Source organism: Heteronotia binoei, chromosome 6 (assembly GCF_032191835.1).
Source record: "Heteronotia binoei isolate CCM8104 ecotype False Entrance Well chromosome 6, APGP_CSIRO_Hbin_v1, whole genome shotgun sequence".
Taxonomy (NCBI): Eukaryota; Metazoa; Chordata; class Lepidosauria; order Squamata; family Gekkonidae; genus Heteronotia; species Heteronotia binoei.
This window is the reverse complement of record NC_083228.1, coordinates 23,472,407-23,499,943: the sequence shown is the minus strand read 5'-3', so window position 1 is coordinate 23,499,943 and position 27,537 is coordinate 23,472,407. Positions and strand designations below refer to the sequence as shown.

The 27,537-nt window shown below is 40.2% G+C and overlaps 1 protein-coding gene across 2 annotated transcripts in view; it reads right to left on the bottom strand.

Moving 5' to 3' along the window:
• Positions 1–950: 950 nt before the first annotated feature.
• The window catches only part of LOC132573571 (solute carrier family 22 member 15-like), a 39,580-nt gene continuing 12,993 nt past the window's right edge, over positions 951–27,537 (bottom strand). Inside the window, exons 3-12 of one of the 2 annotated variants that reach the window (XM_060241117.1) lie at positions 21,505–21,637; positions 19,970–20,134; positions 16,812–16,941; positions 13,404–13,625; positions 12,213–12,353; positions 11,660–11,748; positions 9,213–9,321; positions 4,387–4,459; positions 3,787–3,950; positions 951–2,560 (exon numbers count right to left, since the gene is read on the bottom strand). In XM_060241117.1, the coding sequence (XP_060097100.1) occupies positions 2,557–2,560; positions 3,787–3,950; positions 4,387–4,459; positions 9,213–9,321; positions 11,660–11,748; positions 12,213–12,353; positions 13,404–13,625; positions 16,812–16,941; positions 19,970–20,134; positions 21,505–21,637 (1,230 nt within the window). In that variant the 3' untranslated portion in view covers positions 951–2,556. The remainder of the gene's footprint in view (positions 2,561–3,786; positions 3,951–4,386; positions 4,460–9,212; positions 9,322–11,659; positions 11,749–12,212; positions 12,354–13,403; positions 13,626–16,811; positions 16,942–19,969; positions 20,135–21,504; positions 21,638–27,537) is intronic. The other variant, XM_060241116.1, reaches the window with a different exon arrangement.

Sequence of the window (27,537 nt, the reverse complement as noted above, 5' to 3'; positions counted from 1 at the left end):
CTGAGGATCTTATAAGGCAACACGGCAATTCCAGAATTCCCTCAAAGCACATTATTGCCTTATTTGCCTGTGTTACTATTTGCAGCAACACTTTGTGGAGAGCCAGTTTGGTGTAGTGGTTAAGTGTGCGGACTCTTATCTGGGAGAACCAGGTTTGATTCCCCACTCCTCCACTTGCACCTGCTAGCATGGCCTTGGGTCAGCCATAGCTCTGGCAGAGGTTGTCCTTGAAAGGGCAGCTGCTGTGAGAGCCCTTTCCAGCCCCACCCACCTCACAGGGTGTCTGTTGTGGGGGAGGAAGGTAAAGGAGATTATGAGCCACTCTGAGACTCTTCGGAGTGGAGAGCGGGATATAAATCCAATATCATCATCTTCTTCTTCTTGTTCAGCAAGTCTCATAGTATTTGAAACAGGTCAATCTCAGGAGGACCAGAAATGTCTATAAACAGCTAATTAAGACATTTGCCAGATTGTGTCTTAAGCATCTTGGTTGCTCACCCTATGTAGACTACTGTTAGTAATTCCCTTCCTCAGTGTCCCATCCAGATGTCCTCTCAGTGCCCCCTATGGTCTGACAGTGTAAAATGGCCCCCAAGGTATAAAAATGTTTTGCTATCTTCTTGAGCCTTAGTAATCCCAAGAAACTACATCACAGGCAAGTAAGTAAAGCTGGAAGAATGCAACTTTCTTATGTTATAGAAGAGCTTGGCCAAATTCTTCTGGTCAGATTCAAGGATCTTTCAGTTTGCAAGACAAGACAATGCAAAGCAAGATAGTTCCCTAGTCCACCTCTGTTGTCCAGTTATGCCCTTTCATTCTGATTTCCAGATATGACATTTGATCCTTCCTGAGAAAAACACACATGCAGTAAGTTATCTTGACAAACTACCAGCATTTAGTATAAGCTTAGGAGGATCATTTCAAAAGACAAACCACAAAACTACTACCCATTTAAATGGAAACTGTTGTTTATTAGCCATTTTCTACACCATGGGGAACAAAAAGCAGGCCAAATAGCCTCTATAAAGATACATTACATATCCAATATAAGAACCATTTCATGATACGGCAGTGTGTGTTTTGAGATAATTACCTTTGCATCTCACTCTTGCTTAAACAACCAGAGCAACTTTATGTTGCATTTTTATTACAAAAATATAGATTTATAAAGCTTTCCATAATAATTTTTATTATAATACAAGAATGTAAAACTCCACATAAAAATTGGTCTTCGTCTTTTTTTCACCTATTTTGACATGAACAATAAAAAAAAATAACAGAGTACCAGAGGACACTTAGGAACAGTTAACTGTGCTCTAAAGCTCAGGGGGAGAAATGGAATGCACGAAAGGGGAAATAATACTCTGGCTCACTGCCCAGTTTATTACTAAGTGTAGAGCCAGAATCATCAATTAATAATATATATTTAAGTGACAATCAGCTAAAAATCTTAGCTTTTTTAGCTACAGTTTTTAAAAGTTGACCTTGAAATGACAAACTGTAAACGTAGAGCTGTGTCAGCTGAATCTCTGCCAGACATCAACATGATTTGACAGGCTGGTAGCAGACTGCCTGAATGCTACACATTGTGGGATGCTGGCCTACATAAAAGCAGCTTGTCAAAATACTATTTATAACTTTCAGGGTTCTCCCTATAAATAAAAGCCCAGAAGGGGGGAGAGAGAAATCCCATTAGCATGGTGAATTGGTGATGTCATGCTGTGCAAAACACTCTTCTCTCAGCCCAGACTCTGCCATGATTCAAAAACAAAATCAGTTTCACATGAAACTTACAGCAAAACCTGTGTCAAATAAAACCCACAATTGCTTCTTGAGCACTTACCATTTTTCCCACAGCACAGGCTATATATGCAAACAAACAATGTTGTTTGTTTCCACACTTCAGGTAAATAATATTGCAGCAAGGGTTAATAGAAATAGTAGCAAAAGGCATCTTTGGTCATTATAAATAGCAGAACATTCATTACAAAGCATAGATTGGAAAATACTGGCATTGCACAGAGTTTGTAAAATTTAAGAGCTGAAACATCTCCAGATATTCCAGGCTATTCTGCAGTCTTCCAATAAGAAGGTACTTTACAAAGCAGAGTGCTATCTTTCCAGCTAATGTCCTGAGACTACATAAATAATCCTAAACAGAGACGCATGAATAAACCTTCATACTTCATGCTTAACTGTATGTTTAGGATTACAATAAAGAAACCTAAACCAAAATGTTGGCATTTAATTAATCTAAAATTCTTTCTTTTAATTTTTAAGTTGTGCAGCTATTGTCTTTTAAATACCAGTGTGGTATTTCAAAGATTTAACCACAATTTTTCTTTACAAGTTTCCTTAACTTATTTCTGTCTTCACTGTTAATGTTCACATTAAAATAAATAACTGGACGTACTATAAATCCCACAATACTTTAAGCATTGCCGTGTGATCCTCTTGATGGCGCCACACCTCAACAAAGGAAGCACCACTCCAGAAGACACTTGGTTTTTCAACCGCAACGTTTTTTGAAACATTAACTGTTTTCTTCTAACAGATTTACCTGTTAAAACAGATGAAAACATGAATAGTTAGAATGCTCAACACGGTGATTTTTTTTAAATGACCGGTTTCCATAAGATTATGTAAAACAGATTTTACAAACAAGAACTATATTACAAGCTTCAACTTCTCTTTCCAATTGAGCCTATTTCAAGTAAATGCTACTCAGTTTTTGCCACAACACCATCAGCTGTGTACATGCAACATTATTACTATTTCTTTTTTTTCACTTTTACACCAAACATAACTTTTAAAAATGGATGACAGCATACTCTGCATCAACAAATGATTATTTTCACAAAATGTCCACCACATTCAATTCTTTGTGAGAAAACATTTTATTTAATTTAAAACACTTATATGCTGCCTTTCCACCCAAGTAGGATCTCCAAGGCAAGGAACATCAAGACATTTAAACATTTAAAACATACAAATATATATAACAAACAAGAAACACAATAGACATAGAAACACACACAGCCACAGAAGGAGAGCTAACAAAAGCTTACTGGGTATATGCCAAATAAAACAACACAGTCTTTATTGAAAAATGTAATTTGACATTGAATTTTGAAACATTCTGGGGAAAATGTTAAAACATCCCGTTAAACACCTGTAATCATTTCCAAATGCCAATGCAACAATATGATCATCCAAATTAAAATTTATCTTGTTTAAAAATGATCACAGTGAATCTCTTTTTGACAATCAGTAAATGTACAAAACAGGAAGTGAAACCCTAAACAGGTCTACTCAGAATCCTACTCTATTTAGTGGGGCTTACTCCCAGGAAAGTGTCCTCAGGATAGCAGTATAAGCTTCTTTACAATTCCTTACATTTTTACTTGCTATGCATCTGCTATTAGAAAATCTTCCAGATGGCTTTTCCAATGAAGTGCAGTAAGAAATATATGAAGCCAAGAGTTTGGCCTGATATCAAATATTAAGCAACCTCCCAGTAATATAACTAAGCTAAAGCATGCAAGCTAGAAAGTTGAGTGTGCCAGACACATCACTTCTCAAAATGTCGAATGCCATCTGTTTTTATCAGCATACAGAAGTCTTTGTTCCTGGATTCAGAGAGAAACAACAACTGCATTTGAGGGGGGGAAGGGGGGCTATGAAAGAAAAGATTTCTAATGAATGAGAAATCTTGCCCCCCCCATTCTGGTAAGTACATCAATTAGATCTAAAAATTAGAAACAAAACAAAACAAATCATTTTTACTCTGCCTTTTTGTTTTTAAGCGTTTGGTAGGCAGGAGCCTGCAAGTCTTCAATGGTCTCTGCAATAGGTCTGTTAAGAGTTTCTGGAAGCAGAAGGGTCAGGAAACCGGCTGACAAGCCAGAGATGCCAAAGATCATAAATGGTACCGATGGACCAAGAGATTTCTAGAATAAATAAACAATTAATCCACCATCAACTGATGCTGTATGGAATGCAATACAAATAATTTAAGAACACAGATCTATTACCCGCTACTTTAATTTCAAGGACTCCTAACCCCACCTCTTCTCCTACACAATGCCCCCGTCCGCTGATTTGATTGCAGGAATAGGGATGAGAAATATTTAACAGAACACAGTAAAAGCATGAATGTATTAAAAAACTGAAAGAAAGGGGAAGAACAGATGAACTGAAAGTTGGTATTATGTAGTGGCTAAGACTTTCATCTGTGACACAGGAAGAGCCCACTTCAGTTCTAGACTCTCTCTTGAACTGGTGATATGGCCACTGTCTTTCAAGGCACATGTCTTATTTACAATGCAGGAACAATAATCTTGACATACCCTAGCCTCATGGCAGAAAAAAAAAACATGCACTTACTGTAGAGGGAACAAATGGAGCCAAAATACCACCCAATCTGCAAGTCATTGAACAGACGCCTAAGCCAGCATTTCTGTTTAAAAGAAAACATGGTATAAAGTTCACCTTCAAAAATGGATGGGCATCAGTAGCCAGGCACCAACCACTGCACACACCAACCAAAAGCCTCCACCTGCCTTCTCCATTGAAGCAGCTGCAAGGATGGGACCCTTCCAGACCTGCCTGCCCCACCTTTCTGCTGTGCTTTCTTTTCTCCTCCCTTCCCTCATGGCAAGAGGATGCCATGGACTGGGGTGAGCTGCTTGTTCCTCCTGAGCAAATGAGTAGCAATGGCAACCTGAAGTTCCTACTAACAGGGATAGGAGGTAGTTGCTACTTCCACAAGCTCAGGAAAGTAACTGAGCAAGCTGCAAGTGGCAAAGCAGCAGGGGGGGAAACCTCCAGCTGCTCACTGCCGCCACTAAGTGCTCACTCATTTCACCCTCTTTTGTTACCCCAGAAGCCCTTGAGATATTACTAAAATCCCTCCTACCCTGATTAGAATGGCACCTAGTGTTGGAAGCAGAAAACAATGCTTTGGGGATCTTTCAAGCCCTGGTGGTGAAGGAAAGGGTAACAGGAAGGCCAAGAAGATTCCCTCTACTGCTTCCTCTCTAGAGGGGAAGAATGTGGTGCATGTGCTGTATGGGGGGGTTAGCTGGGGATGGGTTACTGGAAGACATCTGGTTCCCCCAAACCTGTACCTGTCCAGTGTCCAGCAATATTCTATCAAAAGTGTACCTAATAAAAATAAGCTATCTTAGCAGGACTAAAGGACTGGAAAAGGAGCTGAGGCAAATTGGGACAGAGACAACAAAAATGCTGCAGTGAGCAAAAAGGCAAAGATTCCAAGTTTCTCATATTGATTTGAACCAATCTGCATTACTGCATCTGCAGGCCACAAGACATCAAATACTGTTGTTAAAATAATGGCAAAGGAAACTGCAATAGCAGTAAAAAAAAAAAATTGCATTACTAAAGAACAGCAACACAAAGACCTGCTCTTATCATCATTACTCAATCTGCACCACACTATATCAAGGTGGATAAAACAGATTGCCCAATTGAAATTAATACAGTTTAATTTTGCGGTAATGATAATTTCACTTGGTATGATGGTACTTTTCATTTTAAAAAACTGGGACTATACTACTAGTTCTCAAAACAATCTCATCTTTGTTCAGTATCCACAGAGAAGCAATTCCCACCACTTACTCTCAAACACTATGGAATAAAGTTTCATTCCAGTACTGGCTGTCGAACCATTTGTAAACCACTGTTATCAACTATATTATATAAAGCAGGGGTCCCAAACCCCCAGGCTTTGGACCAGTACCGGTCTGTGGCCTGTTATCAACTGGGTCATGGAGCAAGGCAGAGGCACCACACCACCCAAGACCCGGGCAGACCAAAGAGGCAGCATGGCCTCACTCCAAAGCAGGGGAGGCAGCCTCAGAGTGAGGCAGAGCAGCCCCGGGCAGGCAGAATGGGCAGCGCCTACCCCTCCCATGGGGGGACAGGGATAGGGCATGGACAGGGGAGGGCAGCCTGGGGCAGCCAAAGCCCAACCCACCCACCCCCACCCCCACCAGACCATGGAAAAATTATCTTCCACAAAACAGGTCCCTGGTGCAAAAAGGTTGGGAGCCACTGATATAAGGGACAAAGGAAATATATTAAAAGATAATAAGACCTCTTCTGTTTCATTCCATGAAACAACAACTAATACCTTATTGACTGATACCACATTTGTCAATTATTTGCTTTTCTTTAATTTACAGCAGATAACTAAGAGGAAGGATTCTATTTCAGTGCTGCAGGTATACATGGACTTATGCCATACTTTTGCACAATGCACATAATCCATGGAAGCACATCACAGCGCTCAAAGTTTCTGCTGCTAACCGCACAATGTCCCCCCTCTTGCCAGGCTGGTAAAGGCTGCCGTCTCCTAGGCCAGGCCCAAGGCATTGCAGTCATCATAGCTGCAGCTAGACTCAGCTGAAAGGCATCAATTTCCCTCAAGGAAGAGGAACAACCTCGACCTCTCGGGCTTGGTCTGAGGCGGTGCTATCAGCCTTGTAACTGCAGCATCTTGGTCAGTTCTCATGGGAGCGCTGGCTGTCTTATGCCTTCTCCCATGAGACATCTGGAGGTCCCACTGGGTCTTGGACCCAGCTGAGAGTACTGTTTTCCCCCACAGAGAGCAGTAGCTCCAGCATCTTGGATGTCTGACATCTGACTACAGCTGGCCAAGACACCGCAGTTGCAAGTGTGACTGCATCATCTCTGATTTAGCTGAGAGGCTGCCCTGCCCATCCTGCTGGGAGAAATGAGCCTGAGATAACTATTGCAAACACAGCATCAGCTGGCTGCAAGTGGGAAACTTTGACCCATCCAGTGTGTAGACAAGCCCTGAGGGAAAGAAAGAGACAAGGACCCTGCTGTCTGTCCCAGCAGTAGAGGACAGGCAGCCACCCAGGAGACATTGATCCTTTCCTGGTCACAGGGGCATGTACCATCCACCCCACTCTGCAATCCCACCAGGCTTTTGAATTCTTGCCCTGGTTCATAAGCTGCCCTGTACTGCACACAGCCCCTGCAGATCTTCACTGAAGCTGTGCCCCTCCTTGACACCAGGGACTCCTGGGAGCCCTGGGACTCAGACTCAATCCCTTAAAGAAGCCACCTCTCTCTTTCCCTTTAAACTGCCAACCAAAGATGACTGAGGCTCTTTGAGGTTTCCTCTAGTAAAGGGGTAAATGATATCTTACTAATTGTTTTCTGGGGCCCCAGAAAGTAGGACCAGAACCAGTGGGTTGAAATTAAATCAGAAGAGTTTCCGACTCAACATTAGGAAGAACTTCCTGATAGTTAGAGCGGTTCCTCAGTGGAACAGGCTTCCTCGGGAGGTGGTGGGCTCTCCTTCCTTGGAGGTTTTTAAACAGAGGCTAGATGGCCATCTGACAACAATGCTGATCCTGTGAATTTAGGGGGAGGTATCTGTGAATTTCCTGCATTGTGCAGGGGGTTGGGCTAGGTGACCCTGGAGGTCCCTTCCAACTATTATTCTATGACAATAAAGTAGCATTCAATTCATTTAAATGTAGGGTTGAATCCACTGGTTATTTCTTCTGATGGAAGGTATTTCTATCAAAAGAATGGCATTCACTCTCCTCAGTCCAGTTACAGCCTAAAATACTGCCCAAAGCACTCCTCCTCGAGGATAGAGACCCCAATAAACAGCATTAAGGGGTGAACTGGCAGCAATAAGTCATGAGTTGACAGTACATTTGGAACACAAGCTATGTTTACATTCTACACTATGGCTGGTACAATATCTGAATTAAGCAACACCAACAGAGCGCAAACTGGATGAAGACAACTAGGTGATTTTTAAGCATTACCACTAGGTGGTAGCAAAACATTATTTTCAAATTACTCCAGATTCCATCTTCACTGAAATAAAGCCTTTTAAAGATGTATTCCTAAAAAGTTTTGAAGCAAGCAATGTCATTTCAATTGGTCATATGAGTGGAAAAGTCATAATACAGAGGGGATGCCATCAGCACCCTTTTACTTGAAATAACAATATATAATTTTGTTTCTGATATCTTGAAATCTGGTTGTCTAGTCTACATTTGTTTTTTCATTAAGAGTCATAATACAGAGGGGATGCCATCAGCACCCTTATACTTGAAAAAAGCAGTATATGATTTTGTTTCTGATATCCTGATATTTGGATCTCTAGTCTGCATCTGTTTTTCCACTAAGAGATGGAAACTGTGCCTGAACATGTCACATGTAGAAAAGCATTAAGAATTCCAAAAAGAGGTTGCAAGCAACCACCCAAAATACAATTTGTACTGTGTTAGCTAAAATGGCTTTCAATACTGAAAGTGAGATGGAGACATTTCCTTGTGTATCATTCACCTGTACTGCCAGTTTATATCCCACCTTTCCCCCAAGGATCTCCAAGGAAGCTTATGTACTAAATTAAAAGAGTATAAGACTAAAAGAGGCACTGTAAAACAGTGCCAACATTAACAGGTAAAAGACATTAAAAAAATCTGTAATTACATTTTACCCATAGTAGAATAGTAGGATGGGCTGTGAGTCTGTTTGGGGAGAGTGTTCTATAACCAGGGCACCTTGTCAGAGAAAGTACAGCCTTGAGGCAAGGTGTGGGTCTCAGTTGTCAATCTATGTCCATGGTAGCTTTACAGAGGAGTAGGTCACCCTTCAGAAACCTCTAGTTCAAGGCCAGTTTAGAGTTTTATAGTTCCAGAACTGCACTTTAAATTGAGCCTAGGAAGATGGGGAAATTTTTTTAAAGCCAGTGAAAGTCTTGCAATACCAACAAAATGTCAGCAGTATAGCAGGCCCAAACAATAATTTGCATGAGTCTCAAACCAACTGCAATTTCTGAATGCCTTTTAAAGGCAGCCCAAATATAAGACTTTACAGTAATCTATCAAGGCATAGGTAACTGGCATGATTCTATTCCACAAAAGAACAGTAGCACAGTTAGGTGCTGCTTTATCTGGCTCATTGGTAACAGTAATCCACAGAGTTGCATAAGAGTTGTTTTACTACCAGCCAATAGCTTTATTTGTGCTCAACAAAGCCAATGAATCCCTAAATGGCCAATCTGGGAGCAAAAAGGTTAAGTCTAGCCACACTGTTGCAATTTAAACAGCTGTATTGTGCTGTATTGCTGTCACTATTAGAGAATCTTATGTGATCTGAAAATAAGAATTCAAACAAAAAGTTCAGTTTTCATTTACCTCACTACTGTGGGATAGAGTTCCGAAGTATAAATATATATGATGTTGAAGGCAGCACTTACAGTAAATTTTCCATATAAGGCTAGGAGACTGGGACTGAAGAAAAAATCTAGAAGAGAACACAAAAGTTAAAAAAAAAGATCACTTGCCAAAACGTAAGCATGACTCATCTCATTAGTGAGCAAAGTCCTCCTAAGCTAATGCCTGAGAACCATTAATTGCTAACGTAAATTCGTTTTAAAGTTTCCAAGAATCATTAAAATATTAATTGTCCAAGCAGTCGATAATAACCCTATTTTGTGATTCTTCCCTAGCAAGAAATATTTTTAAAACTTACAGTATGCAGTGCTGAAAAGGCTGCAGAGCATTTAATGGGTATGATTATACAGGAGGCAGAAATGTAGGTTCTGTTCTGTCTCTGTTCCATGAACTCTGGATTTGACCAAACTAAGTTTACTTTTTTAAAAAATGCACAGTTTGAAATTTATTCTTGCCTAGGATGTCCTACTAAAGAGAAGTTTGGTGCTTATCTGGATTTGCCTTACATGTATTTTCCATAAATAGAGCTATTTATAAATATCCACAATACAGTGTTGCTGTCTGCTTTGAACTGCCTTCCTGTAAGTAACGACAATTTTTAATATAGCACTACAAAATGTGATCTTGCAGTGATACAGTGAACATAAACTTTTCCACATGGTAAACTGTTCCAAGTAAACAACGGCCTCCATGAAATGCACTTATTGTGGCCACCATGCGGTGGTCAGTCAAGTTCAGCCACCCTCATTTCCAGTTAATTGTTCCCACACAAGAACATTTTGGAAGAATTTTCAAGCAATGGAACAAAAAAAAAAGGACCACAGAAACTATTAATTTTTTCTCCCTTTCCCAACCCTGGCACTCTTTTTAACTCTATTTAAAAAAAAAAATTCAATAAATGGGGCAATCAATGAATTACGCAACAGATTTCAGAGAATTCCAGTCAGAGGTAACTTCTAGTGAGAGCCAGGGCTTTTTTTCTTTTGAGCAGGAATGCACAGGAATACAGTTCCAGCTGGCTTGGGATCAGGGGTGTGGCCTAATATGCAAATGAGCTCCTGCTGAGCTTTTTCTACCAAAAAAGCTCTGTGTGAAACAACTATGGTGTCAAGGGATGTGGCCTAATATGCAAATAAGTTTCTGCTGGGTCCTGGTGAGAACACAAATACATGTCTAGGCATCCAGGATCACATCTGCACTCTTTAGAGATTAGAAGATAGCACTGAATCTGGTTGGCTCACCACTGCCACTCCTTGACTTTGTTCCCTGTCTTGGAGTGGGGGTGGTGTGTGTACTAACAAGCAGATAGGGTGGGCCACTGGCCATATCCTCAGCTACAGCAGGGCCATCCAGAGTGCTGCAGCCAGCATTTCTACCAGCTGCCAGAGGGTTGCCTCTGCCCCCAGCTCACAATGCACAAGGATCAGCAAGGAAAGTGCTCATGCCTTACAAGCCTCCCACAAGGGGTGATCCCACTGTGAGAGGCTGATGAGCCCTACTGAGCAGGCACACATCTGGGATCCTCTCTCACATATGAAGGCCCCAGATGTGGGGTCATGGAGGAAGGTCTGCAGCTCTCCCGTCTGGGCAGAGGGGAAGAGGGGCAAGGATAAGACTAGCCAAGGGACCTAAAACAAAGAACTGGAGAATACATCAGTCCAGGATTCCAACACCACAATTCATACCACTCATAATGAATTAATAGCAAGCAAATACCAGGTATAGATTTTTAGGAAAACTACAGAATAATGCTCCATGTTACCAGGGATTTAGGGGATACTGTTGAATTACTGATATCAACTCTAATATTTTTCCTGATTAATCAAAAGCTGTGAGTGAGGACACGGTATTGATTTGGTTTGCTCTTACACAAAGAAAGTTCCACTGAAATAAAGGAAATGGATTTCCAAGTGAAAACATACTTTGCAAATACACATTGACTCACTTCAGATATATGTGAAACCACTCTAACTATGGTAGTGAACTCAACATTTGCCATGGTACCTCTCTGATGAAGTGTGCATGCCCATGAAAGCTTATACCTAGAATTAAACTTGGTTGGTCTTAAAGGTGCCACTGCACTCAAACATTGTTCTGCTGCTTCAGACCAACATGGCTACCTATCTGAATCTCTATCAGGAATCCTTTCACAAGCTAACCACATTAAATTTAAACTATGGGTCAGACACCATGTGAAACCAAAAAGGTTTCACATGATGTCTGAACAGAGCCTATGTGCACAGTTCCAAATGGAAGCTTTTAGTTTACTTAAGACAATCTTGCAATGATGTTCCTTTTTGCCACTAAAATACAACATGCATTTGGTATTTTGTGTTCTGGTAAGATCAGCTGCGTGTACATTGATACAAGTTACATTTACTTGAGTGTGGGGAGAAGCACATACTTACCACCAGTATTCTCTGGTAAGAACATGGTAAACATACAAGCAAAGCCTGCAAATATCAAAAAAGCAGTTGTACTTTTTCGTCTTCCTGACCTACAAAAGAACAATAACACAAGTTCAGTCCAGAACTCCACAAGGATTCATATGTTTAAAAAAATTATTGGAAATATTCTTGTGGTTGACAATGAGGAAAATTAATGAAAAGAAGCAGGTAAGCAAGTCCTGTGGTCCCAGTTTTTTCCAAGTCTCAAAAACTGAGGCCAGTCCTAGACAGAATATTAATCTTTGATGAGACCACCAATGTATGACGCCAGGATGACTTCAGTAGGCCAAAAGAGGACAGTTCATTTACTGCCCAAACCCTGTGAGTCTAAGTTATATTAACAAGGTCACCCAAGATCCATTCATCTCAGCACACCAAGGCAATTTTGGGGCCTCTGACATCCATGACAATCACATTCTTAGGTAACTTAATAAAACAAAATTTCATGCAAAATTCTTCAACACAATGTTATAGCTCTAACAACACATTATACCCACAGCAGCTGGTTGCTCACCAAGGTTTCTCAATGAAGAACATACAGAGTGGAAATGCTGGAACTTCTACAAGACCATACAGAGCCACATTTAGATACAGATTCCCTCCTAATTCACCAGCATTCAGTGTTAAACCATAATATACAAGGCTGCACACATACCTAAAGATATGAATGAAAGTTCAATCAGAGGATGATGATTGCTATAAGCCTCATTTAAGCAATGTTTACTTATTTAGCGTAGCACTATATAAAGAATATATGACAGAAGAACATAATATCATGAAAAATGGGTCAAAAAGAACTTTAGCAGAGACCTTACTAGTTATCAGACTTGAAAGGGGGGGGGGGGACTTCCAAACATACATACCCTTCTTTGTGGTGCCATTTCTACAATAAGTGTACTTCATCAACAATTGTGCCATAAATAATGGACTGGAACACCCAACATGGATTTTGTTGAAACCGTCAAAACCCCAAGCTTTACCAGCTTTCATTTCAATTAGATACAGCTAATTTAGAATCAAATCATGAATACACACAGCTCTACCCTCCAATAACACCCCCATGAGCTGAAGAAGGAACAGTCTTGCCCTGTTTATAAAAGATAAAAAATAAGGCAAGGCCAATGGTGCAAAATCAAGTGAAAGTATACTTTATTATTAAATTAAATGTCTAAAAATTCCTTAAGAATTTCATCAACAGACTTCATCAGAGGAATCTGTTCATCTTGCAGTAGTTCTTCAAAAAGAGCAAAAATCAGCAAAACAAGCAACACTCAGACAAAAGCCATAATCTCTGGTAGATTATTGTGTTCTGGCTGTCATTCATGCATTCCAAATCTGCCCCTTTACGTACATATCTAGGGAACATGCTAGCAACCAAAATTTCTAATTAGAAATTATAGTAGAGCATGTATACTGCATTTCCCACATATTTCAACTATTTAACAAGAATGCCACCAAACCTTCGGTGGTGTGTCATAGGGTTAAGGGAAGCTTCACTTTTCAGCCCCACAGATTGAAGGGAGGGGGGCTGATGTAATGAAAATTGAGACAATGATCTCTCGTTCTAAAGTATTTATTTCTGTTTGATGTACCAGTACCTTAAAAATGTTCCAACAGATTCAGAATAAAATTTCTACCCATTTGTATTTCCCTTTCTCCTGTGAAATTAATTCATGTGCTCTCTGAATCTCTCCCTGAAAATTACCAGATGTACATCAAGATGATAGTGCGCCACCAAAGCACTGGATGTTGGACTAGATTTAGGACATCAGATGCTGAGTCATCCTTTTTCACTGCTCCCATGCACTGTTTCAGCTTCACAGACACTCTTTCTTTTCCATTACCAAGGGCTATGTATTGCAGAACTTTCTCTGCTTCTGCAGTTCTGCCTTGAGAGTACAGCCATCTTGGTGATTCTGGAAGCATGCTGAAAGAAAAATGTTAGAACAGAAACATTGCACTTTGAAATGTGTGGGGGGGGATTGTCTGCAAACTAATACAAATGTCAGATTATGTAATAAGTCATAGGACTGGATCCAGATTCAATTTTCCATCAGTAGAAAGGAACTTTCTCACCTTCCCCTTCCAATTGCAGACCACTGATCTCTGTGAAATGCTGCTCCTGGGGGACAGGTGACATCAAAGATCTGTGTGAAAGAGGTCTGCAGCTGATCCCAATGGGCAATCAGTGGAAACATCCAATTTTGTCTGGATCTAACTCTATGATATTAAACTCTTTTCAAAGTTGGGCAAATGTTGTCTAACACAGAGAGAATGTAAGAATATACAGAAATTTGTAGAGCTTTGCAATCCGAAATTCTACTAAATGTTAAAACATCCTACAAAACCACTAAAACACTACTACCCAGCACCCTGACCTGGATAACCCAGTCTAGCCCTACCTCATTCGATCTCAGAAGCTAAGAAGAGACAGCCCTAGTTAGTATTTGGATGGGAAATCACTAAAGAAAATCCAAGGTCACAATGCAAAGGTCGGCAACAGAAAACTACCTCTGAATGTCTCTTGCCTTAAAAACCCTAGGGGATCGCCAAAAGTCAGCTGCAATTTCATGGCACTTTACACACAAGCACACACCCCAAAATTCTTTTTAAAATCCTGGCACTATGTATCACCATCCTCAGTCATAATATGGAAGAACCAAAGGCTACAACCAGGAAGGCTTCCAGCTTCCAAAATCAACAAAGGCAGAATACTCCTTCTTTTGCACCTACTCCTTATGGTTACTTTACGTTTCACAGTTTTAATTTCTTCTATTTATTCTCAAGAAAATAGAAAAATACATACATTTTCTTTCATTTCATTCTAATTAATTTTACTGCCAGAACCCTTGCCTCCCGTGCATTCAGAAAGATGGATCATGTCCAAGCTCATTTTTCTTCTTTTTGCATTCTCTCACTATATACTATCAGCCTAGCAGAATGTAGAAGGCTAACTAGAGCACATCAGACTTCCAAATGGCAAATGAGATATCCCCATCACACAATTCATTTTAAATTACTATTAGCTGGTGTGAAAGACAGACTAAACAATCTGTTTCATTCAATGTGACAAGAGAAAGACAAACCTACTGGAACTGACACATCATAATTGCTTGTTACATTAAAGCCATAACCAATTTAACAATTACAGTGCTATTATATTGTGTAATAGTCACATAACAATGTGCAAGAGAGAGGACATCTTTCACTTGCTTTGTTTTTAATTAATTTTTCCCTGTAGACTTCTTCTCTAAAATCCATTTATCTGTCATATGCCACGAGTATAGAAACTCGTAGAAACTACGTATTTTACATGCAGCTTGCAAGAATCATTATCTTCCTTATTATAAACATGCTCCTTCTTATGTGCCTGTATTTTGTTTTAATGGTTTTTCATGTGTGTGTAAAACTGTTTTAATATTTTTATTGTTTTCCACCATGGGGACTCTACTGGGTAGAAAGGGAGCTGAAAAACATTTTTTTTTAAAAAAAATAAATATTATACTCTTATGTCCAGTCACAGACATAGTGTTTATGAGAAACTGGGCACAGGCCACAACCCACCCATCTCTACTTCTCCCTTTTTGGCACTGATCACAGTGGGGTAGATCTGGATGATGCCCAGAAATGCAAACTAGGCCCCCTCCCCCCTACTTTGCCCTCCACCACAATGTACTTGGGATTTGGGGGGTCTCTAAAAACAGCGAGGGGGAATTGGCAAAATTCCTCACTTTTGCACCGATACAAGTATCTTCCCCAGAAGTGGAAAGCACCTAACCCAATATGTACCTTTACATTAGCATTGAGGCCAGCATTAAGCAGTTAGCTTTCTACTGCAATCTGAAGCAGGTTTGACTTTGTATCAGCCAGACTAGCCTTTCCAGTTCAGATGCCATCATCACCAGTCATTCTGCAACTTGACAAAAACACAGGCAGGGGACCTGTCATGATCTGTGCTGTGAGACAGAGGCTTAGTGGGCCTAGGGAGCCTGTGAGCCCTGTGTCTCAGCAGGGAGAGACAGCCTACAATCCTCAGAATGCTTGGCGCTGGTTTTAGCCAATCGGCGTCCAAGTAGGCTCTGAGGAGAATTGCTTAAAAGCTCTCCCAAGAGACAAACACTGTTCTTTCCTCCTGAGAGGTCAAGCAGGCAGGATGACTGCTGTTTAGGAGGAAGACCCCCACTCTGAGGGAGAGCGTGAGCAGACCAAGGCCTGGCAGCCTAACAGATGAGGGATAGTTAAGTCTAGTCATGTTAGGGACTTTATTTTCCTTCACCCACATTACTATACAGTTTTAAAGCACCTTATCTGTTCACTTGCTCTTTATTGATTTTCCTGTTTAAAATAAACCTTTTTATTGTTCTTTGTTCCTCTGCCTGGCCTACATGCCTATCTTCTTGGCCAAAGCAAGGGAGAACTGAAGGGCTTGGAAGGGAACTCTTGGCCTTCCCAAGGAACCCTAATTCCAGAGTGGTGACAGCATCAGGTGGCACCCCCATTTGGATCATGACAGGACCTTTCCATCAGCCTACCTGGCCCAACCACTATCCATCGCTCCACTGGCAATTAGATACTCTGCAGAAGAAAATGTGAGATAAAGCAAAGCCCCTCTCAATGGGCAGGTTTCACTCATCTGTAACCTACTTTCATGGTTTACAGTTTTGGGTTTTTTTGTTTGAAAAGAGAAAAGGCGGGGGGGGGGGGGAGGTGTTAAATAAATAAAATGTATCTTCCTGGATGTAGTACATCAATACAGCTTGAGTAGCCCTGTCCTGGATAGCCCGGGCAAGCCCAATATCATTAGAAATTGGAAGCTAAGCAGGGCTGACTCTGATTAATACTTAGAAGGGAGACTTCCTTGAAATACCAAGTTGGGAGAATGGGGCAGGCTTTATTCAGCCATCTCTCTGAATATCTGCCAGGCCCCCACAGCAGGGGTCAGTCACCAGAGGTCAACATGACTTCCAAGTGCAGACACACACACACACACACAAATACAAAAAAGTAGCCTTAATATATCAAGCAAAATACCTGCCAAGCTTTTATTCTGTCCTCCACTGATAGATACAATTTTTTTGAAGTTAGTTTACATTTACATAAAACAGATACTTACAAAGAGAGAAGGAAAAAAAAAAGTCCTGGAGAATTTGACACGAAGGCGAGGAAGCGCCACTCCCTTATGCAATAACCCAATAAAGCATAAACTGCTATGCCAACTGCAAATGTCACATTTGTTAACGAGCCTGAAAAGAGAACAAAGAAATAAGCTACTGCATTAAATACTGATACCATTTCTCCAGGACTGCAAACTCTGTCAACAGCATCTATGTTTTAGAGGACCACAATTCTAAAAAACCCTTACTCATGAAAAATCCAAATTGCTTCGGTAACCATGTATGTTCTGGTCTATAAACCTCCTGAAGTTTAAAAGACATGAAACATTTCTATGGACTTCTGTGAAAAACGAAACTATTTAAAATGAGACTGTGCTCCTGGCATCTTAACCCTTTCTCTACATTCCTTAATCTTAGGACAGCTTACATAGCTCAAAAATCTGATCTTAGAAAATGTATTAGATTCCAATTATTTTTAAGCTTAGGTAGATAAAGTAAGAAGTGGAGGACACGCAATACTCAAACTAAACAAAGAGGGGCAAAGAAATGTTGCAGTTGATGCATCTCTGAATATTCTGATAAATATTCTAGGAGACAGAAGCTGCAGAACTAAAGCAGAAAGCCCCTTCCCCAAAAAAACTTATTAGCACTTCAATCCAAATCACATTGAACTGAAAAACTAAATCCCACTGATTCAAGTAAACATATTCTATGCCAATATTCCTAGGATCATGACCTTATAAAGATGTGGCTTGAACAGAAATTTCTGAACAAACATTCTCAGTCAAGGCAATTATAGAAGAATCCATGCTTAAAGAACGAAATGCTTGCTGTCTCCTGTATACAGTATAATTAATAATATATACCATGAGAGGAGTTCACAAAACTGCAGCTGAAAAACTGCAGCTTATGGACCCTTTGACATGGTTGCCATGTCTACCAATACATCATCAATGCTATTGTGAAACAGTAGCTCCCTCTCCCTGCCAAGTCCTAATCAACCATCTCAGCCTGCTTGATGGCTGAGAGATACTAAACAACACAGCACCTGAAATAGCAGGCAGCAGGGAGTGAAGCACCTCTTCAGCCTCTCAAGGGCCAGCTCTGCTGGAAGGGAATGATAGGTGAGCCAAGAGAGACCAACAGGAAGGAGGAAAAAAACAGATAGGGAAAATAGACAGGAAACAGCAACAGACAAAATGGGAAGAAAGCAACTGAAGAGAAGAAAAATCAATAAGAGAATGAGAAGGCGTGTCTCATTATCGTTTCTGCACGGTAATAAGAACATACATGGGGAAGCGGGGAGAAGAGGTCAATAAACAACTGGAAAAATAAAGGGATAATCAAAAAAAGCACAAGATCATATTTTGCAGACAATACATCTACAGGGGTATAATTGAACCCCACATACATTGAGAAAACAAATAGTCACACCATCCTGAGAGTGATCGCTGGTGTTCCCATAGCCTGATGGCACAGCTGAGTGCATGATCCAATTCCACCAAAAGGCTATCAAAGTTCTTAGGCTATCAAAGTTCTGTCTGCGGAGCCTGACCTTGAGAACTCATTCTCATATACAAGCTACCCTCTCATACTACAATTATAGTGATGGAATAACATGCATCCCTGACAGATGGTTGGTCTTTCCAGCATTCATTTGGGGGACAAAAATTTTGATCACAAACCTTTGGGCAGGGCCATTGTTTTAAATAACACTATATAGTGCCCAGCTATCATTAAAAATTACCTAATAATGACATCTAGGAGCCAGCAATAAAATGTTGCTGCGGCTTTCTCCTGCCTTTAAGAAGTGTGATTTTGTTCAGCTCCAGTTAAACAGGAACTGGAATGTTAGAGCACTATACAACACTCCTATTCAGGCATGAGGGATGAGCTGGTGGGGGATCATAATGGGTGGCTGTAAAAAAAAAAAAAAAAGGATGTCTGTTCTCTTTCCCACCATCCAGAAACCTCCCCCATGTCCACAATACAGTGATAAAGCACTCAAAGTGAGGAGGCCAGCTCCTTGAAACATTTTGGCCAGGCATTTCATCACACTTACACACATGGCATACTGTTTAGAAAAGTTCCAGGCAGTCAGCAAGCCTGGACGTGAGCCATTTATCATTGAAGTGGAGGGATTTTCTTGAAGTTAGGGCCATTTCCTCCCACCCACCCCAATGAAATCTGCCCTTATCCAAGTCAGGCTATAGATTCCTCCACCTTTCTTTGTGGTCCAGAGGGGGATTTTTTTTGTCTTGGGATTTTCAAGAGATTCAGCCCAATACAGAGAGTTTCCTCATTCTTCTGGACAATGGAGAAATGTCGAGTTTGCTTTTTTTTCTTTTAGTTTCATAGAGGTTTGGAAATCAGGGAAGTGCCTCAATGCTTTTCAGATTTATTTGAGGATACAAAGACCTTTGGAGGATTTGGGAAATGAGTGGGGACCACTCACCATTAGGATGTAGACAAAAGGCCTTCACCTATAAGGGCATCAGGGAAACAGAGGGAAACATTTACATACATTAATAATCTTTTCTTTTTGGGGAGGGGGAGCTGGCCCTGTGTTTGGGGCAGAGAATACAGAACAAAATAGGTACTGTGAATGTTTGTGTTTTTTCCTAGATATGTGGAAAATTTTCCCTGGTTTAAGGAGTACTGTTCAATCATCTGCAAGCCTGACAAACAACCTCATTCACTGATTGGGGTGGGGGGGAGAGGCACTAAGAAAGATGGCTTCTCCTTCAAACTTAGAAAATAATTGCATGTATATGCAGAATATCAAGAATAAAAAACCCACCACCATGATATAAGATTCTGTTGTAGAAAAAATAAAGCTTAGAGTCCTGCCATTTCAAAGTTTTTGAGCACTGAAACTAGGAATGATTTTCAGAAGAGAAAAATGTAATAAACACCCATTAAAGGCAACTGACTACAAAGTATTCATAAACCTTCAAACACAGTTCCTAAGTTTTTGCTGTTATTATTTGGTTAGCACAATGAGCTAATAAGGTTCTACTTCAGTAAGTTTCCCTTCTGAAATAGACTCTGGACTAAGACTATTCAAGTTTTAACATCCACTGAACATAAATCCAATTTTCCAGAATTTTGAGAAATAGATTTATTTTAGAGATTGAATCAAGTGCTAATAGCTTACCTGTCAATGCCCAGAATGATTTTCCTACATATTCTTGTGTCAAAACAAAAGACACTAAAGACATACCACCATTTGTAATCCCAACAAAAAAGCGTGACATTGCAAAAATTTCATAGCTGGGTGCAAATGCTGAGATATACCCAAAAATAACGTCGAAGAAGAGACCTGCAAAAAACACATACAGTGGGTAAAATCTAATGCATTAGTCCTCAATAATGAACAATTATAAGGAAGGAAAAACATACTACCTTATCGCACCTTGGGTGAAATCTTAGCTGCACTGAAGCAAATGATCATACAGCATTCTTAATGTCTTAAAACTTACTAACTAGACAAAACAGTCCTCAGACACAGCTAAAATCATTCTAGTAAAAAACCTAGTAAAGACTACAACACAATGCTGCTAGTGTTAATTTAGCCTAAAATAGGTGATAGTGAATACTAAAAATGTTGACCTAAGTAAAGTAGGGCAATCATATTAACTGACAAAGGACTATTCATACTAGCTGACAATGGACAAACATGCAAATAAATGAGTCTATGCAGGAAAATTCCACAAAATATTACCTGACATATACACAGACTTCCTGCCCAGTAGTCCCAACATTTATATCTAGCTAGCTTTTTGGTAGAAAAAGCCCAGCAGGAACTAATTTGCATATTAGGCCATACCCTGTGATACCAAGACAGCTGGAATTGTGTTCCTGTCTGTTCCTGCTCAAAAAAGTCCTGTGTTGTCTGCGTGTGTGTATATGTGTGTGTGTTCCGAGACTACACATAATTAAGATTAACTGTCTGAAAATTAGATATATAATAGGATATATACGGCAACTTATCCCAGAGGTGGTTCTATTAGAATTGCTAAGGATGCACTGATGTCCTTACTGATTTTGTGCTATAATCTAATATATTACAAATAATAACAGCAATGTGTGTATCTGTAAAGTGAAAACCTTACTAAAATCTTAAGTGATTATTTTTGGTTTTAGCAAGGAATATTTTAACTATTATTTGTAAGCCTACTTCAACCAAGAGAAAAAGCAAGCTAAAAATGTTTTAATAAATATATTTAATACATTTAATAAATAATAATAAATTTAATAATAAATAGATTTAATAAACAAACAGAAACCTGTTAACTAGACCAATCATTTAGATAACATACACAATTCTGTAAAGATTAAATCAGATTTTTATAAGATTATCACTTGAACCAATATAACCTCAGCAACATCGAATTATCAGTTGCAAAATATTAACATAGTACTGTAATACAAACTTTCATTGATTATTTACAATATCCATACCAGGTCTAAATTTTGCAATTTTTCTTTTGTAACGTCGTGATTCTTGTGGAGTCGTACTGGAATGATACAGTTTATATCCATAAAATTCGTGAACACTGATCAAGTGATTTTAATGTTAAAAAGCCTAATGAAATATATTTTTGTAAAACAAAGACTATTCATACTAATTGACAAAGGACAAACATGCAAATAAATGAGCCTGTGCAGAAAAATTCCAGAGAATCTTACCTGTCATATACACAGGCTTCCTGCCCAGTTTATCTGAGAATGGGCCAAACATTATATTTCCAATGAGTAATCCAGCAAAATACAGGGAAGATGCCAGGCTCACCTTATAGGCTTCATGTTTGATTAAATACCACTGTTGAAAATAAAAGAATGAATAGTTTATCAATTTAAATACAATAACAAGCCAATAAATTCCAAGAGTCAAACTAGATATGAAAAATTAAAAGTCTGAGAATGACAACTTCCCATAGAACAGAAGACTGGGAAAGCAGATTGTTTAAAATAGCAATGAGTGGTGCTTAACTTCTCCCCACCCAAACCTTTTCTCCAAAAAACTTGCTTACACTCAGCCATTTTTCACTCAGTGAGGCTCTAAAAATGGATATGCCACTAGAGGAAAAAAATTTCTAAAAGATCACAACATGCTATCAATTTACTTTGGAACGTGACTATAAGAACATAAGAGAAGCCATGTTGGAACAGGCCAATGGCCCATCCAGTCCAACACTCTGTGTCACACAGTGGCCAAAAAAATTATACACACACACACACACACATATATATATATATATATATACACACACACACACACACACACACACACTGTGGTTAATAGCCACTGATGGACCTCTGCTCCATATTTTTATCTAACCCCCTCTTGAAGCTGGCTATGCTTGTAGCTGCCACCACCTCCTGTGGCAGTGAATTCCACATGTTAATCACCCTTTGGGTGAAGAAGTACTTCCTTTTATCTGTTTTAACGTGACTGCTCATCAATTTCATCGAATGCCCACGAGTTCTTGTATTGTGAGAAAGGGAGAAAAGTACTTCTTTCTCTGCTTGCTCCATCCCATGCATTATCTTGTAAACCTCTATCACCCCGCAGTCGACGTTCCTCCAAGCTAAAGAGCCCCAAGCGTTTCAACCTTTCTTCATAGGGAAAGTGTTCCAACCCTTTAATCATTCTAGTTGCCCTTTTCTGCACTTTTTCCAATGCTAGAATATCCTTTTTGAGGTGCAGAGACCAGAATTGCACACAGTATTCTAAATGAGACCGCACCATCGATTTATACAGGGGCATTATGATACTGGCTGATTTGTTTTCAATTCCCTTCCTAATAATTCCCAGCATGGTGTTGGCCTTTTTTATTGCAATCGCACACTGTCTTGACATTTTCAGTGAGTTATCTACCACGACCCCAAGATCTCTCTCTTGGTCAGTCTCTGCAAGTTCACACCCCATCAACTTGTATTTGTAGCTGGGATTCTTGGCCCCAATATGCATTACTTTGCACTTGGCCACACTGAACCGCATCTGCCACGTTGACGCCCACTCACCCAGTCTCAACAGATCCCTTTGGAGTGCCTCATAATCCTCTCTGGTTCTCACCACCCTGAACAATTTAGTGTCATCCGCAAACTTGGACACTTCACTGCTCACTCCCAACTCCAAATCATTTATGAACAAGTTAAAGAGCATGGGACCCAGTACTGAGCCCTGCAGCACCCCACTGCTTACCGTCCTCCACTGCGAAGACTGCCCATTTATATTCACTCTCTGCTTCCTATTAATTAGCCAGTTTTTGATCCACAAGAGGACCTGTCCTTTTACTCCATGACTCTCGAGCTTTCTAAGGAGCCTTTGATGAGGAACTTTATCAAAAGCTTTCTGGAAGTCAAGGTAAACAACATCTATCGGGTCTCCTTTGTCCACATGTTTGTTCACCCCCTCAAAGAAATGTAACAGGTTAGTGAGGCAAGTCTTCCCTTACAGAACCCATGCTGAGTCTTCCTCAATAACTCGTGCTCATCAATGTGCCTACTCATTCTGTCCTTGATAATGGTTTCTACCAACTTTCCCGGTATTGAAGTCAGACTGACTGGCCTGTAATTTCCTGGATCTCCTCTGGAACCCTTTTTTAAAGATGGGGGTGACATTTGCTACCTTCCAGTCCTCAGGAACGGAGGCAGATATCAATGAAAGATTACATATTTTTGTCAGAAGATCCACAAGTTCAACTCTGAATTCTTTCAGAACTCTTGGATGTATGCCATCCGGACCTGGTGACTTATTAGTTTTTAATCCATTTATCAGTTGTAGGACCTCCTCTCTTGTCACCTCAATCTGACTCAGGTCTTTCAACACCCCTTCCAAAATTAGTGGTTCTGGAGCGGGCAAACACTTCTCGTCTTCCACAGTGAAGACAGAGGCAAAAAATGCATTCAGCTTCTCAGCCATTTCCCTATCCTCCTTCAGTAATCCTTTTACCCCATGGTCATCCAAGGGCCCCACTGCCTCCCTGGCTAGTTTCCTACTTCTAATATATTTGAAGAAATTTTTATTGTTGGTCTTTATGTTTTTTGCAATATGCTCCTCATAGTCCCTTTTTGCCTGCCTGATCACAGTCTTGCATTTGATTTGCCACAGCCTGTGTTCTTTTTTATTAATCTCACTTGGAATAGCTTTCCACCACTTAAAGGAGTCCTTCTTACTTTTTACAGCTTCCATTACTTTGTTTGTTAACCATGCAGGCCTTTTCTTATGCCTGCTTGTGCCTTTCCTAACTTGTGGTATGTATTTTATCTGAGCTTCTAGAATTATAGTTTTAAATAGTCTCCAAGCTTCCCCAAGGGTTTTGACCGTATTTACCTTTCCTTTCAGTTTCCTCCTCACATGCCTCCTCATCTCAGTGAATTTACCCCTTTTAAAGTTAAACGTGGTTGTGGCGGTCTTTTTGGGCAACTCCCTATTTACACAAACGGTGAAATCAATAACATTATGGTCACTGCTCCCAAGCGGCGCAATCACTTTTACATCTCTCAACAAGTCTTGGGCATTACTTAGGACCAAATCCAGGATCGCCCCACCCCTGGTAGGTTCTGAGACCATCTGCTCCATAGCACAGTCATTGAGAGCATCAAGAAACTCAATCTCTTTCTCTCGACCAGAACACATATTGACCCAATCAATCTGCGGGTAGTTAAAATCACCTATTACGACACAGTTTCTACATTTAGCCGCTATCTTTAAGCCTTCCATCATATTATAATCGTCCTCTCTCTGAATCGTCCTCTCTCTTTATATTACTGAAAATAATATAAATCTGCTTAGTCATAACTTCATTAAAATAAACCAGATCTAAAAGTGCTTATCAAATTAAAACATCCCACCTTTCAGATACAACTGTACCGAATTTTCTTAGCTATAAATTTGCTTAGGATACCTCTATAAATCTCTCCTGGCCACCTCTTGCTGGAACCATTTCAGTTTTGCTGTGCCCTCCTTAATTGTGTATTGACCCAGATGGTACACATACTGCAAAAAGCTTAGGTGTGATTAAAAAGATGGCTGTTCTAGAATCTCACAAAAAGGGCTGCAAAAGGTCTTCTGCTACCCGCCCTGTTAGAAAATTTATCAAGAAGAAAGCACATTTATCTCAGACCATCACAGATGAGCTCTCTGGTCTGGAATACATTTTGGAGTTTTGCGTAGGTAACAACAGCAGACAGACATTGGTTACTATGGTAACTAGCAAAATGTCAAGCTGAATTCATAATGACTACATGTTTAAACAGCTGGACCTCATATTTCAATCTAATTCTAGGAAGCTACAGATTTGGAGCCTCTGATGAAGTCCTTGATATGTGGGTTAATCATCGGTACAAAAAACCTAAAACAAACAATGTTACACACTGGAGTGCAAATCCAAGGAGGGGGGTGGGGGAGATGAACTACATGAACCACACTTGGGAAAATGTAAGTATAGATGCATAACATGCAGAATCTTAAGAATATATCAGTCCCCAAGGTTTTTTCTTTCTGTAATTCCATTTCTCACACATGTGGTTCCTGTTTCTTTCCTTATGAGATCTGCCACTCTTTACCTACACAAAAATCATTTTACAGATGTGGGAAATTCAAATACAGTTCTTTAGATGAAAGCCCCTTTCATTGCTGAAAATATTCAGAAGGGGCAAGATTATTTGGATGTTTACTCTGCCAGAGCAATATAAGAAGCAACCTTCAAAAACTGCAAAATGAAATAGTACAAACTTTGACAAGGTTTGTGGTATTGACAATTCAATGATGAGATGAAAGAATTAACAGTGTGGAAGAAAACCAACTCACACTATTTTTCTATCTTTTGCAAGATCATTGCACCTCCATGACTTATTGCAAGTTTGCAAGGACATAACAAAGTTTTAACAAGATGAGTAAGTGCTGAATAATGAATTTGTAACCCTCAACATCATGTGCAGATCATTACACTATTTTCTAGCATGGATTTTAACCAAGCAGAGAGGTGCAATGTTCCGGATAATCATAAGCACTTCCACACATACAGTTGCAAGAGCAAACATTTTATTGTACTATAAATCAATAACTTCTTTTTCCCTCATCACCCACATTCTCCATAATATAAAAAACAGTACCTGACAAAAGCAGCTTTGACTCTCAAAAGCTTATACCCCAAAAGTGTTGTTGGTTTCTAAGGTCCTGCTTGACTTGAATCTAGTGCTTCTAGTGCATACCACCACGGTCGCCCTTTGAAACTACAAAGTACAGTATAATCTGACTTGCATTTGGTGTACAATGGTGACAGAGCAGGGTACTGGTAAGGAAGGGAGAATAAGAGCCTAAGTAAACTTGTATCTACTTAGAGTTCAACAGATATACTAAGAACACAAAATGTGAAACTACTAGAAGTTGTACTCTCTCTCTTTGGAAATTAACTTGGATGAGTTCAAGGGTTTGATACTGACCTTCAAGGCCTTGAGCTGTCTAGGACCAATGTATTTGCAGGACCACCTCCTCTGGTATATCCCCCAGGAGAGTGTTACGCTACTCGGATAACTATCTGCTTGTGATCCCCAGCCCTAGAGATCAGTGTTCCCTCTAAGCTGAGTTAGTGTGAACTAGCTCACAGTTTTTTAGCCTCCGGCTCACACATTTTTTCTCAAAAGGATGGCCCCAGAGCAAATTAATGTATGTAGTAGCCAAATCACTCACTCATAACTTTAATGCCAGTAGCTCACGAAGTAGAATTCTTGCTCACAAGACTCCACAGCTTAGAGGGAGCATCGTTAGAGACATCCGGCTGTTCTTGGTCCAGGCCTTTTCAATCCTGGCCCCAACCTGGTGGAATGCTCTGCCAATAACATCAGGACCATGTGGGACCTATGCAATTCATCAGGGCCTGCAAGGCAGCCAGTGGATCAGGGAGGGAGGGAGAAAGCATTTACACATGACTTCTCTCTGTCCCTTCCCTCCCTGAGTTGCCCCACCACAGTCGGATGGCTCTGGGAGAGAAGAGAGAGAGCTAAAAGGCATGTTTAAATGCCTTCCCTTCCCTCTCCTCTAGCTGCCCTGCCATGGTGGGGAGACTGAGTGAAGTAAGGCATAGAGAGAAGACATGTTTACATGCCATGCCTTCCCTCCCAGAGCCACCCCCTGCAGCAGGGTAGCTGGGGAAGCAAAGGAGATACATTTTAACATGCTTCTTCTTTCTTTCTGAGCTTTCCCAGCCAAGATGAAGGGAAGAGAAGTTGGCTTTAAATGCCTTTCCTCTCCAAGCACCAGGCCATATCCATGGGTCAATTTCACTCCCCTCTGCCTGTCAGCTGTTAAGTTTAAATAGCCTAAACCTAGCAGCTCACTGGCGGGGAGTGAAACTGATGAGTGGAAGAGCAGGAAGCTTGGGGACGGAAGGCATTTAAACATGCCTTCGTGCCCTCCCCTGGGTATAACAGACCCAAATATATTCAAAAATACTGAATATTTCCCAAAACCCAATACTATACCAATATTGGTACTTGGGAAATTCTGCATTTACCAATATTTTACAGGTCTGATATACTCAAATCCAAAAAACCCATTTTTTTTTCTTGCAACCCCCCCCCCCCCCCCAACATCAGAACTAAGTAAAGGTGAAACAGAAATATAAAAACCACAGAATTTTCTGAAAACCTTCCAGAGTGTGCAAGACTTATTCTGAACAGGCTACATGAAAGACACCATCTTTCTTTTTCTGT